The sequence below is a fragment of the Myotis myotis genome, unplaced genomic scaffold, assembly GCF_014108235.1.
Source record: "Myotis myotis isolate mMyoMyo1 unplaced genomic scaffold, mMyoMyo1.p scaffold_m19_p_4, whole genome shotgun sequence".
Classification (NCBI taxonomy): Eukaryota; Metazoa; Chordata; class Mammalia; order Chiroptera; family Vespertilionidae; genus Myotis; species Myotis myotis.
In genome coordinates this window covers 109,652,793-109,667,975 of record NW_023416346.1, presented here as the reverse complement: position 1 = coordinate 109,667,975, position 15,183 = coordinate 109,652,793, and the positions used below count along the sequence as shown (strand labels likewise).

Genomic DNA, 15,183 nt, shown 5'->3' with positions numbered 1-15,183 from the left:
TTTTATTATTATAAAATTATCAGATATAAGAAAAGTATGGCTAACTTTCCATAGCCTGATTCCTTTACTGTCTGAGCTGTTGAAAAGTAGAGGACATTTTGGGGGGCTCAAAATATTTATTAAATGAATGTGGGATCTTTGCCCCAAGCTGTGCGAGGAACATAAAGATCAATAAGGCCTTATAGGCAAAAATAAAGGTATGTAGATGTTTGCTTTCTTGTTTCTTTTTCTGCTACACTGTTTCCAGGATAAAGCTGGTTTCACAATGCCTCTGGATGAAGGACAAGGCTCACGTGCAGTTAACAAAGGAGGAAGGGGACAAATTGATACTTGGGGGTACCTGTAAAAATCCAAGTGATACCAGTCTTATTGTTAGCTTGCAAGTAATGGGTATCTTCCCTGAATCTGCATCCCAAAGTATTAGGCAGTGGTAGGCAGAAAAACAGCCCCCCAAAGATGCGTATGTCCTAGTCCCTGACACCTGTGAATGTCACATTACGTGGCATTGAAGAATTAAGGTTGCAAATGGAATGAAGTTTGCTAATCAGCTCACCTTAAAATAGGTAGACTTTCCTAGATTATGCAGGTGGCCCCAATGTAATCATGAGTCCTTTAAAGTGGAAGAGGAAGGCAGAAGAGTAGGTCAGAGTGATATGAGAAGACTCAAGTTGCACTTATTATCTTTGAAAATGAATGGGGGCATGGGCCAAAGAACATGGAAGCCTTTAAAAAGTTGGGGGGGGGGGCGGGAAACAAGGGAATGTATTCTTCTTTAGAGCCTCCAGAAGGAAATCCTGCTGACACTTTGATTTTAGCCCAGTGAGGCCCATGTTGAACTTCTGAACTGTAAGATAATAATGTGTGTTGTTTTAAGGCACTAAAGTTTTGGCTATTTGTTACAGCAGGAAGAGGAAACTGATTTAGACATTCATTATCAGTAGCAGGATAGGTTAATCCAAGAGAAATACACTTTTATCCATGTGGACACAAGATATTCAGTGTAGTTTCTTTCACTTTCATTCTTTCATGAACCCATTCCAATCATTGACACCCACGAAAATACACACACTCCACTGACATTGTTCTAATCAGAGTAAATATTAGCTAGAATAAGCATATTAACATATTGGCCAAAATGGTATAGATTTGAGAGTGATTAGTGTTATTAATAATTCCACTGTAATAACTGTTATATATCAGGATTTCCCAGGACCCTATCCCACTGGCATTTCACTGGTTAGTTTTCCATCCCAATGTTACTTGAACTAATCAGAAACATTTAATGCTGTTAAACACTCTCCTCTCCCTGAAACACTTTCTTCTACCAGCTTCCAAAATAGGGTACTACACCCTCCTCCTTTTTCCTCTCCTCTTTCTGGTCACCCTTTTTAACCGTTTTGCTGATTGCTTCTCATCTCTGAGTCCTGGGAATGCTTATCTATCTGTACTTTTTTTCCTCAATGAGTTTAAATACTATCTATGTTGCTGATGCCTTCCAAATTACTTATCTTTAACTTTAAACTTACAACTCTAGGTTTATGTATATTAAAGTCTCATAATCATAATCATCTCAGCATTAATATGTTCAAAACTGAGCTCCTAACTTACTCCCAAATCTATCCCTCCTACAGTCTATCCTATATTAATCACTGGAAACTCCATTCTTCAAATTTCTTAAGCCAAAACCTTATAGCAATCCTTGGTCCCTCCAATTCTTTCCTAACTCATATATACTATGTAATGTGAATGTGGAGTATGACCTTGATGAATAATGACCTCAATTCTGCTATCAGTATGCCATCCCAGAGATCATGAGACACAAAGGCTCACCAATCAAATGAATATGTTCAAATCCCATCAGCTATTCTATTATTTCACTCATGTATGGGATATAAAACAAAAAGGAACAAACAAAACAAAAAACAAACTCATAGATACAGACAACAGAATGGTGGTTACCAGAGGAGAAAGTGGGGGGCATCAAAGAGGATAAAGGGGGTCAAATATATGGTGATGGAAGGGGACTAGACTTTGGGTGGTTGGCACACAATAGAGTATACAGATGTCACAGTATAAAGATGTACACCTGAAACTTATGTAATTTTATTATTAACCAATGTCATGCCAATATGTTTAATTTAAAAAATAAATAAATTTAAAGTATATGGAAAGATGGAAGGTGAAATAGATGTGAAGGTAACACAACTGGGATAAGGTCAAACAGAAGGATCACACTATTTAAATCTTGTATTATACAATGTTCATATGCTTTGCTGTATCAGCCTTCACTACTGAAAATGTGGACAGAACCAGAGGTGATATTTGAGCAAGGGGTTCAATAGGCAGAAGATGCCCAAGGCTACCATGTACATTTATTCTACTGGAGAGACGCAGGAACGAGTATACCTGTCCTATAGCTGTAGCTCATCAGTTAGCCTACTAAATAGCTATGAGATTTATTGGCATTTTTAAATGTAAAGCACTTAGGAGACCATAATGAAACCACAGTATCATTATAGGGTGGGTAATTCAGAAATAATGTAGCTGTCAGCCCAGAGGTGATATGATCATATGTTATGATTTGGTGTTTTCATCACTTTCCATTCATAAGTAACACTCATGTGTATTCCATTATTTATCCCATCTACTTTTAATATGTGCAATAGGTTAAGTTACTCTCTATACTTTAACATACATTTTAACCTCTGCCTATGTCTCACAAGACTATTTGCTTCATCATCAGCTAAATTTAACTCATGGGGTTCATGCCTATTTCACTGTCTACTAATTTACTTATGATTTATGCTTAATGCCTCCTTGAAGTTTTATCTATCCTCTTTGGCTTTTTAAAACACAAGCAAATGTTTTCAAAGAATATAGCAAACACATGTTCCAGATTGCATTAGCAAATCCTGTGGGTTGTGCAAAGCATATCCAGAATTCAACTACTCTGCATCATGCTCATTGGAAAACATTTTGGAGGTTCATCAAAAATTAAAAAAAAATAGAACTACCATACGATCCAGCAAGGCTACTTCTAGGTAGATATCCAAAGGATATCTTGCCTGGATTATTGTAATAGAATTCTAACTAGTCTCCTTGCATCCACCCTTGTCCCTTTAATTTATTTGCCACACAGCAGCCATGCTGAAAAAATAGGAGTTTGTCCAGCCAGTGTTCTCAGTGGTTAAGCATCGACCCATGAACCAAGAGTCACTGGTTAGATTCCCAGTCAGGGCACATTCCCAGATTGTGGGCTCAATCCCCAGTAGCAGGTATGCAGGAGACAGCTGATTGATGTTTCTCTCTTTCTCTCATTAATGTTTCTATCTCTTCCTCTCTCTCTAAAACAAAATGTAAACAAAATTTTAAATTATAAAAAGAAAAATATATGCTTATGTCATTATTCCAATTGCTTTCCACCTCACTGATAAAAACAAAAAACAAAAACCTAAGTCATCACCATTCCTTTCAGGACACTATGTCATCTGGTCCACTATTACAGCTGAGATACCATGTCCTTAACACTGTGTTCCTCCACTATAACTTTCCTTGAATAGTCCAAATATCCCCAAAACTCTGTGATTTTGCACTATATGTGTTCTTTCGAATGGGTTTCTCTTCCCTTACATGCCCACACATCTCTCGTCTTTACTCAAAATTTACCTTCTTAGTGAGTCCTTCTCTGACAACCCAAACTTAAATTTTAACTTCTCTCTGCCACATACCATGTATTCCATTTTCATCTTCTTTTCTTTTTAGTAGTTACCACTAAATTTTACTTTACTTAAGGCATATTACTTACATATTAATTGAAATGTTATTTTACTTATTTACATATTATAACTCTTCTATGAGCATACACCCTCCATTAGGGTAGGAATTATTTTGTATATCTGTTCATTGATATGCCACTTGGTTCTATAATATTACCTGGCACATAGTATGTGATTAATAAATAAGTGTGAAGTGATTACAAAAATGGATACTACTCAATATGTGAGTAATCCTACATATAAGAATCATAGTAGAGAAAATTCAGTGTTAATATAAGGACTAGGAGTTTGGAGTTAGATAAATCTGAACTTGAATCCAGGTTCTGTCACTTACTGGGTAGGCTTTGAAATTTGGATTAAATTGGCCATTTTGAAAAGGAGACAAAAGTCACTCTAGGCTGAGAGAACCATAAAAGCTAAGACAAGAAACTGCTTGGCCCTTATGGAGGAGAGCAAGCAAATGAATTTGAATGGAGTAAAGAAAACATAAGATAGGCTAATCTGAAATAAACATGACAATATAAATTGTTAATAGATCGTGGAGCTTCCTGATGAGATTTAGGAGATTTTTGTTATAAAGACAAAAGTGGAGAACCAAGATGGTGGCATAGGTTAACACCGGAGTTTGATGCCTTGCACAACTACTTCAAAAGTGAAACTAAAAAACGGAACGGACATCACCCAGAACCACAGGAACGCTGGCTGAGTGGAAGTCCTACAACTAGGAGGAAAGAGAAACGCATACGGACACTCAGAGGAGGCGCAGTGCTGATGTCAAATTCTGAGGTGCAGAGTGTGCGGAGCAGGCTGGCGGCGGAGGGCGCAGTTGGCGTTTTCAATCGGGAGGGAGTCGCAGACTCTGAGCTCCAGATATGGGCGAGTCTTTAGGGACCCAGACTCAAACGGGAGAAGCGGGACTGTCTGGCTTAGGTCAGAGCGAGTGCAGCTTTCTCTCCGAGGTTTGCAGTGGGTGCTGGGACTCAGAGAGGCAGAGCCCCTGGGGACAGGACTGGGAGCCGCCATAACTGCTCTCTCCGGCCCACCCTGTTGATCCTGTGCGACCCGCCCCGCCCAAGCCCTGCACAGAGGCATTTGCCGGATAGCCTCAGGCAAACGCCAGATTAGCACCTCCCTAGAGGACAGAAGTTCTCTCACTGCAGACACAGCTGATTCTCATAGCCACTTGGCCTGGAGGTCAAACCCTCCCTGGTATTAGCTACAACAATCAAGGTTTAACTATAAGACTGCGCACAAAGACCACTAGGGGGTGCACCAAGGAAGCATAACAAAATGCGGAGACAAAGAAACAGGACAAAATTGTCAATGGAAGATATAGAGTTCAGAACCACACTTTTAAGGTCTCTCAAGAACTGTTTAGAAGCCACCGATAAACTTAATGAGATCTACAAGAAAACTAATGAGACCCTCAATGTTATATTGGGGAACCAACTAGAAATTAAGCATACACGGACTGAAATAACGAATATTATACAGACTCCCAACAGCAGACCAGAGGAGCGCAAGAATCAAGTCAATGATTTGAAATGCGAGGAAGCAAAAAACACCCAACTGGAAAAGCAAAATGAAAAAAGAATCCAAAAATGCGAGGATAGTGTAAGGAGCCTCTGGGACAGCTTCAAGCGTACCAACATCAGAATTATAGGGGTGCCAGAAGATGAGAGAGAGCAAGATATTGAAAACCTATTTGAAGAAATAATGACAGAAAACTTCCCCCACCTGGTGACAGAAATGGACTTACAGGTCCAAGAAGCGCGGAGAACCCCAAACAAAAGGAATCCAAAGAGGACCACACCAAGACACATCATAATTAAAATGCCAAGAGCAAAAGACAAAGAGAGAATCTTAAAAGCAGCAAGAGAAAGAAACTCAGTTACCTACAAGGGAATACCCATACGACTGTCAGCTGATTTCTCAACAGAAACTTTGCAGGCCAGAAGGGAGTGGCAAGAAATATTCAAAGTGATGAATACCAAGAACCTACAACCAAGATTACTTTATCCAGCAAAGCTATCATTCAGAATTGAAGGTCAGAAAAAGAGCTTCACGGATAAGGAAAAGCTAAAGGAGTTCATCACCACCAAACCAGGATTATATGAAATGCTGAAAGGTATCCTTTAAGAAGAGGAAGAGGAAGAAAAAGGTAAAGATACAAATTATGAACAACAAATATGCATCTATCAACAAGTGAATCTAAGAATCAAGTGAATAAATAATCTGATGAACAGAATGAACTGGTGATTATAATAGAATCAGGGACATAGAAAGGGAATGGACTGACTATTCTTGGGGGGGAAAGGGGTGTGGGAGATGGGGGAAGAGACTGGACAAAAATCGTGCACCTATGGATGAGGACAGTGGGTGGGGAGTGAGGGCGGAGGGTGGGGCGGGAACTGGGAGGAGGGGAGTTATGGGGGGGGGGGAAGAGGAACAAATGTAATAATCTGAACAATAAAGATTTAATTTTAAAAAAATAAAAAATAAATAAATAAAGACAAAAGTAAGTGAAGAAAGTTTTGTGATGGATATTATTAAAGCTGATAACAATAAAATGTAATCGGATTCACAGGAGGCTAAACTAAAGATAGTGATATTGATTGCAAAGCTATTTCTGTATCGAGAAAACATGTATTGAGGGCCTGAATCAGAGGGCATGTATGAATATTGAGGGGACATAACTTAATGGAGAAATGTAAAGAAAGAATTGACTTTACATGTCTCATTATCAAATATCAGATCAATATAGAGACAAAAGAGCATGTCACATTTTTAAGTCTCAATGACTGCTGAGTAATATTCTCATTGACATAGAGAAAAAAATGACAAGAAATGGGTTTATGAGCAATGAAACAAAGCTCACTTCAGGACATCCTAGGCTTGAGAAATCAGTGCATATCAATGTATAGATACATATCAAAGAGTTGAAAATGAGTTGGAAATGTGGCTGTAAATCAAGTCATTGGAAGTGGTGAAAACATAGATATAATGGTCATCTGCATATAGCTTGAAGCCAGGAGATTAAATTATATTGATAAGAGAGAGTGAGTATAAATAAGAGGGTCAAGGGTTCTTCCATGAGATTCCAGTGCTAAGAGAGTTGGAAGAGGAGAAAGGACTAGATATGAAAGATACAGAACAGTAAGGTATGAAGAAGAACCTGATGAGCCGGCTATGGGAACAGTTTCAATTATGGCAGAAAGCCTGAGGAATGAAAAGGTATTTGATTTAGTGAGTAAATATAATTATTTAAAAATAAATGAATGAATGAATACATCATGGACTACAGAAGGCGGTAAGTGAAAGAAAGTCACATAATAGCATATTAACAAGATAAAGTGAAATGGTGCGTTTGGAGAGGGGCAGCATACACATGGGTGTGAGTGCCACAGGCGTTTTGGACAGGGTGAGGCTCCAGGAAAGACAGGTAAATTGAAGGTGAAAAAAGAGAGTGGGGATTTTTTATGTAAGTTTAGGAGTAGAATGAAAGAAACCATGATCAAGTCATAAAAATACAAATCAGGTATAACTATAAAAATGATATCCTCCATCTAAGAATAGATGGCAGTTAAGTGATACAATGAGGGCAAATTAGGGGTTCATACCAGATAGTATCTCTTCTGGGAGAAAAACTCATTTATGGGCAGGGAGTCCAAGGTAGGTCAAATTGTTTCAACTTAACAGCTTCACATAAACTTCAATGAGTATAAGTCAGATTTTCGAACTTTGGGTTAAATGGGGATAATTGATGTTTCTAAGATATTGGGAACTTTTAAGATAATTAAGGAATTTTATGTTTTCCATAGGAGACAGTCACCTGCATGGCTATCTTCCCCATTATGAAAACTTCACCCTTCCTTGTAAACCACCAAGTAAATACCTGAATGAATTGAATAACCTTAAGTTATTTTGAAATGGATCAGATACAAAGTGTAGGGGGCAGTATAGGCTCAGGCCCTCTAAATAATTCTTTACTTTGTTTTCTTAGTAAATAACTAAGACATAAATTTATCAAACCTAACTATATATAACATTATCTTCTGATGTGATACCTTTAGAAACAGGCAGAATATATAATTCCCCATTCAATGTAATCATTCTTTTTCTTTTCTAAAAGATAACATTAGGTTCATTTCAATAGCTTATGTTTTAAAAAATAGGTAAATGAATTTTTGCATATGTTAGAATATATTAGATATTTTGTAATATTTAGACAAAGGTAAAGTGAAAAAAATTGAGTCTAGAAAAATTAAGGTCATTTATAATTACTTTATTAATGAGTCATACCTGAGCAGTACCTTTATGAGATGGTAATGAGGTAAAAATGTGCTGCCAGAATAGGCATTGGAGAAAACCTTCTGGAAAAGGCAACTCAGTAAAGTAATAATTAGGGGGAGAGGCTTATTTTTTTTGTCTTGGCTTATGCTCTTTAATTTTAGGATGTGCATAATATTCTTTAAGTCTTGGAGTTTTCAATGGGAGGGTGGTGATAAAAGAGCCAAGAGAGTCAGGGAGAGTAAGGTAGGTGGGAGGAAAGGAAGGAAAAGAAAGGAAAGGGAGGATATACAAGAACTAAAAGTAAGTATAAAGTAGCACCTTTATATAGATTATAAGGATATTATTAGTTCACATAATGTGTACACATCGCAAATTGCAAAGAGTAATGTGTGGCAGAATTATTTTTATTTACTGATCATTAGAAAGCAGATTAAGTTTCTTGTTCATTTGCATACAATTAGCTTTGTGAAAACGTGGATGGGAATTTAATAGAAGATAAGGCTTAGTCATACAACTCTTCTCACCCAATCTCCTTTGTTTAGCTTATCAAGAAAAATAGCCAAAGATAAAGGGCATACCTAAGCCCTGAAATATGTTTTCCAGGGGGAATCTTCCAGTGCTAAGAAATTTCAGCTTCATGCATCAATTAACTACACCAAATAAATCACTGATTTATTCAAACACTATCTTAAAGAAAATCAATGAGTCTCTAAAAATGTATACATTCTTGCCAAAAGGAGAAGGTCTTTAATTTCTAAATGGCCATTCATAGTGTAGTTTTTATAAAAGTCACTTCCTCGAGAACTTTTCAAATTGCTCTACTCAGCAAAATAATGTTTTCTTTTAAAAAGAAATTCTAGCAAACTTAGCAATTCCAGCACATTTCATTCCCACACTCTTACATATACAAGGCTATAATTTCTTGTATATTTAGGTTTCCTACAATATTGCAATGGTGTAAAACTGCACTGAGAAAATTCTTTCTGTGGAAAGTATTAAATAGTATATAGACTCTGATCTGGTTACAGTGTGATTTTTTTGTATAAATACTACAGAGCCTATTATATACAAGTTTAAACTAGCCAACTTAAAAGAGATCATATGAAGAAGGTTGCAGTTATGGTTTTTTAAATAGAATATGAAAATATTTGATAGAATGAAAATATAATAAAGGCATCTCGAGTATATATTTCCTTAACATATATAACTAGAAAATCTCCCCAAATAATGTACCTAGTAAATTTTATCCATTTCCCCAATTCTTTGAAAAGTTATATGTATAAGCCTTTAATGAGCTTAATTATTGTTTATAACCATCAGTAACCTTTGTAAAAGAGAACTGCATAGTAATTACATAACCAAAGTACAAATCACTACTATGAGAATCCCCATTCAGGAAGAATCAACATATGTTAAACCTACAGCACTTCATAAGGTGTAAGTATAATCACTATGTTGTACACCTGAAACTAATATAATATTGCATGTCAACTGTAATTGAAAATTTAAAAAAATAATAAAAACAATAAAGTGAAAATAAAAACCCCAAGAGAAGTCGAAATAACAGAACAGCATCATGGGAGAGTAACTAATAAAACAGGGAACAATGAAACAGCTCTTGCTGGAGAGGAGAAAGCACTGCTAAATTCAAACAAACAAAAGTCATGTTAGATTTTCTTGAATGGAAAAATTATTTTGTTTGTAGAACATTGAGCAAAAATTCACAGACCTGTGAAGGAAATGGGCTCCGTGTGGGGTCAGAGGTGGCCATATAAGCAGCCTGAGTGTAGGCATAGCTCTTGAACCGAGGCTTAGGAGAGGAAGGAGTTCGTTCATAGCCCTGTGCTAGACTGACTGTGATCTGCAGAAAGGAGTTAGGGGGAGGGGGACAGAGAGGAGGAGACATTATAAGTAATGCTGAAAGGACTGCTTTCCAAGACACTAGAAAAACTAGTATTAAATGGAAACAGTGAGATGTAAATTAAACACATACAAAGTGCTATTAGAAACTGGTACACTCTAAGGATTATAGTGCTCTATGTCATGTTGGAGGGCAGGTAATCAGGAGAGATGTGGAGGTGAGATTTAACCATAAGGATTCCATACTGATACAACTCCAGCACAAATACTAGATGGTGCTCTTCAATCTGGTAAAAACAGGCATGCAAAAGCAATTTTCTCTGAAGCCAAGGTAAGCAAAACCAGAATTCATCAGGTCAATACCCTGGAAAAGACTGAAGCTTTCATAACCTAAATATAGAACTAGCTCAGTAGAGTGAGAAAATTAGGCCTGAGCGCTTTCCACACCTTCTGCAGAAATTTAGCTAACAGCTTTGTCATGATTGTTTGTGTCAAAACAAAAGTTCAAGGAAACACCCCAAATACCCACTGCTGGCAGTCAGAACAAGCCATGTAATAGAAGAATCCCACAGGATACTGTACAATGAAACAATAAAAAATTTTCTCATATGTTGTCTCCATTTAATTTTTACTTAAAATATTTAAACTCATTTATCTTAGCAAAATGTTACTTTGAATAATCAAAATTTGTTGATGCATCAGCAGATTGCCACTAAAAATAAGAAACATTATTCAATAGAGTACTTGCTTTCATTCTTGCTCTAATTTTTTGCTCTAGTTGATAGAAAATTTAATGTGTATATGAGCCTATCTTTTATTTCATTTTACCCAATGAAAATAAAATATATTCTATATTCCATATTCCTATAATATGGTACCTAGCATAGTAAAGTATTTGAACAATGTTCTTTGAAAACAATACTACAGTCCATGAAATTAGATAAAATTTTAATGGTTTATAGTCAATCTCCCCCTCCTTTTATCCACCCTCTCTCTAAATATATGTAAGTATACATAACATAGTGTGTGTGTGTATATATATGCATATATATGTGCATATGTATATATATATATATATATATATATATATATATATATATATATATAAACACAAACACATATATCCACACATGCACACATATTAAGCTATGTATAACATAGTGAGTACCTAATAACATATTTGTGTGTGCACACATATACTATATTAGGTATACATGTATGTGTGTACATACCCACAGATATAATAGATTCACATAAGTGTATGGGTATGATACCGAAAAAATGCATATAAAATAGAAAACATCTTTGATATTAGTGTCCTTTCAATACCTTACCTGTTGAGAATAGTGCATTTGATGATGTAACTGAAAGTGTTCTTCTCTAGTAACTTTGGATGGTCTTGGCAACATTTCCACTTCCTGGATGGCTTCAATGCTCACTTGCTGAGGCAAAACTTGAAAGAGTGATGTGACATACATTAAGATGGACTTCTTATCTGGATAAGTAGTGGCAACATCTGTAAGCACATTAACACCACAGATCAATTTTTGGTTTCTATATTTGAGTCTCTAAAAGGAGAATGAACAAATCAATGTTACAGGAAGAAGACAGATTAATGAACATTGGATGGTCCATGAATATCTTACAGAGACTAATTAGAACATGATAATCAGGCCTAAAATGTCCTTTCAATTTGGCAGACCAATGAGATGAGCACTAAAGTTCATTTATTTTCCTTGTTCACATAAAAACTTCATTCCATAATACTTTTTCCTTAGTCAAATTGCCAAACTAGCCCATCTACGAGATTGGTTTTCATTAGATACAAAACAAAAATAAAAGATCATATCTTCCCTTCCATGGACAGTTATAACAACATATCAATTAAAGTGGTGCATCGGTAAGTAAACAATTACACAAAAGAGGTTAATTCTTTGGCTTCCAGTAAAGAATGCTTATACTTCCTAATCAAATTTTGCTGATTATGTATGTAAAGGGCAAATGATGTCTGTTTTGAAATGAACCATGTATTCAATAAAAATAAAATAAAACCACTATATACCATATGTTCAATGATGAATAATGTTCCTCAAATAAATTAAAAGTATTTGTTTACATTATAGTGCACCTGTTAAGGTCAGATGTTGCTTTACTTCTCAGACTTTAAAGACAAACTTAAAAGTACTTCACGTAAGGTTGATCTAACATATGTCCTTTGCCACATCCAGGGAATGAAAGAAACCCAGAATTTATAATCAATAATAATTTGTAAAAACACATAAAATAAGTGGCAGCTCCTTAAAAAGGTTCTTTTGCTACTTGGCATTACAATTTACCTGCTGAACTCATTCGAGGGGACCAAAATGTAAAAATAACCCCTTATGTGAAGTGTATCATTAATTCCAGAAGTACCAAAGCATAAGTCCTGATAGGAGGCCAAGGCAACTTCTGAGCAATGTGCCAGGAATTTTTCTTGCCATAAACTTATCTTGGTTTAGCAAGCATTAAAAGTTCTGTTTTAAACTAAATATGTATATTCTGGACAGGTATTATGATTCTGTGTAAAAAAATCTCAAGTTCACTAGCATAAAAAGGAATTGAACAGGTCGCTTAATCTTTACAAGTAACAGGAACATGATTAATCAGAACAACTATTCTTAAAGTATTTTTTAAAGAGTTACAGAGGAGAGAAAAGTGAACTAGTGTTCCTTGGTCTGCTTCTATCCACAGTATAATACAGTACTTCTCAATTTTTAATGTGCCCATGAATCACCTTGGGACATTTTAAATCAGAATCTGATTCAGTAGGTCAGGGGTGGAGCCTGAGGCTCTGCATTTCCAACAAGCCCTTAGGTCAGCGGTTCTCAACCTGTGGGCCACGACCCCTTTGGGGGTCGAACGACCCTTTCACAGAGGTCGCCTCAGACCATCGGAAAACACATATATAATTACATATTGTTGTTGTGATTAATCACTATGCTTTATGTTCAATTTGTAACAATGAAAATACACCCTGCATATCAGATATTTACATTACCATTCATAACAGTAGCAAAATTACAGTTATGAAGTAGCAACGAAAATAATTTCATGGTTGGGGTCACCACAACATGAGGAACTGTATTAAAGGGTCGTGGCATTAGAAAGGTTGAGAACCACTGCCTTAGGTGATGCTGAAGCTGCTGGCTTGATGACCAACCACACTTTCAGAAATAGGGTAAAAAAAATTACAGGGAAGCAGACTATAATACCATCATGGTTTCAGTTCCATTGCTCCACTCATTTTTTTCAAAAGACACTATTGGACACATAAGTGCAAAAGGTTGACATGTACAAAATTACACAATACATATTCTATGTTCCTTATTATAATTTAATTATTAGCCAACAAGATAGTGAAAGTACTTTTTGAAAGTATTTTTAAAGGAAGAGCTAAAAACTACTTTGTGCATGAGAGTGCCTTTCTAAAAAAATCTTACTAACTTAACTTTGAAATTCTGAAGCCTAAAAATCTCCCTTTCATTTGATAATTGTTTTTCAAGTGTTCACTGTATAGTGGATGCTATAATTCTCACCATGTTTTGAAACTCTACTATATGTTTTTCCTTGTCACTAGTAACTAGTCAGTTTTATCTATGATGAGCATGATTTAGAATTCTGCTTTTCAGTGTATTAAATAAAACCATGCTGGGAGAAAGCATTACATTAAAGAAGGTTGATCCAAGACTATTTACTGCTACATTACACATAGGCATGTGTATGTATATGTTCAGCTTAAAATTTATGCCATGACCTAAAAAATAAAGGTAAAATTGGTCAAGTATTATTTTTATTGCCCTAAGCAAATGTCTGAAATTATAATACATTTTTTAAATTTGATTTTTGGAGAGAGAGGAAGGGAGAGGGAGAGAGAGAAAAAGAAACATTGATGAGAGAGTGAAACATTAATCGGCTGCCTCCTGCATATCCCCTACCAGAGACTGAGCCCACAACCCAGCATGTACCCTGACCAGGAATTAAACCACCAACCTTTGGTTGCTGCACTGGACGATGCCCAACTACCTGAGCACACGTGCCATAGCTACATAAAACATTTTGTGCATGAAATTAAGTAGTCATAAATATCAATCATTATAATAAACTAGAGGCACAGTGCACAGATTTGTGCACCGGTGGGGACCCTTAGCCTGGCCTGTGCCCTCTCGCAATCCAGGACCCCTCGGGGGAATGTAGCAGTGCACGAAGCGGCAGGCAGCCGGGGAGGAGCCTGAGCCAGAGCCTGGCTCTGCACTGCTCCCACTCATGCTAGCCCTGCTGCGCCTGCCACCACCTGCCGCTGCTCAGTAGTGCTGTTGCGGAGGCGGGAGAGGCTCATGCCACCACAGCTGCACTCACCAGCTGTGAGCCTGTCTTCTGGCTGAAAGGCGCTCCCACTGTGGGAGTGCACTGTCCACCAGGGGCAACTTCTGTGTTAAGCGTCTGCCCCCTGGTAGTCAGTGCGCATCATAGCTACTGGTCGACCAATCGAGCAGTCAAATGGTTGACTGGCCACTTAGGCTTTTATACATATAGTAGAGGCCCAGTGCATGGAGTTTGTGCACTGGGTGAGGGGGAGTCCCTCAGCCAGTCTGCACCCTCTCCATTCTGGGAACCTTTGGGGGATGTCTGATTGCTGGTTTAGGTCCGATCCGGCAGTCGGACATCCCTCTCACAATCGAGGACTGCTGGCTCCCAACCGCTTGCCTGCCTGCCTGCCTGCCTGATTGTCCCAAACCACTTCTGCCTGCCAGCCTGATCACCTGCTAACCACTCCCCTGCCAGCCCAATTGGCCCTAACTGCCCTCCCTTGCAGGCCTGGTCCCTCCCAACTGCCCTCCCCTGCAGGCCTGATTGCCCCTAACTGCTCTCCCTTGCAGGCCTGGTCCCTCCCAACTGCCCTCCCCTGCAGGCCTGATTGCCTATAACTGCCTTCCCCTGTCAGCCATCTTCTGGCGGCCATCTTTGACTCCATGGGGCGGCCATCTTGTGTATTGGAGTGATGGTCAATTTGCATATTACCTATTTATTAGATAGGATACTAGATGCCTGGTGCACAGAATTCATGCACGGGGTGGGGGGGATCCCTCAGTCTGGCCTGCAACCTTTCGCAATCTGGGAACCCTCAGGTGATCCCTGCAGGATCGGGCATAAAATGGCAATTGGACATTCCCTCTTTCAATCCAGGACCACTGGCTCCTAACTGCTCACCTGCCTG

At 37.7% G+C, this 15,183-nt stretch overlaps 1 protein-coding gene across 1 annotated transcript in view; it reads right to left on the bottom strand.

The window, feature by feature from the left end:
- DMD (dystrophin) overlaps positions 1-15,183 on the bottom strand; it is a 1,824,373-nt gene that overhangs the window by 1,667,388 nt on the left and 141,802 nt on the right. Inside the window, exons 6-7 of the mRNA XM_036304100.1 lie at positions 11,264-11,445; positions 9,799-9,930 (exon numbers count right to left, since the gene is read on the bottom strand). Coding sequence (XP_036159993.1) covers positions 9,799-9,930; positions 11,264-11,445 — 314 coding nt within the window. The remainder of the gene's footprint in view (positions 1-9,798; positions 9,931-11,263; positions 11,446-15,183) is intronic.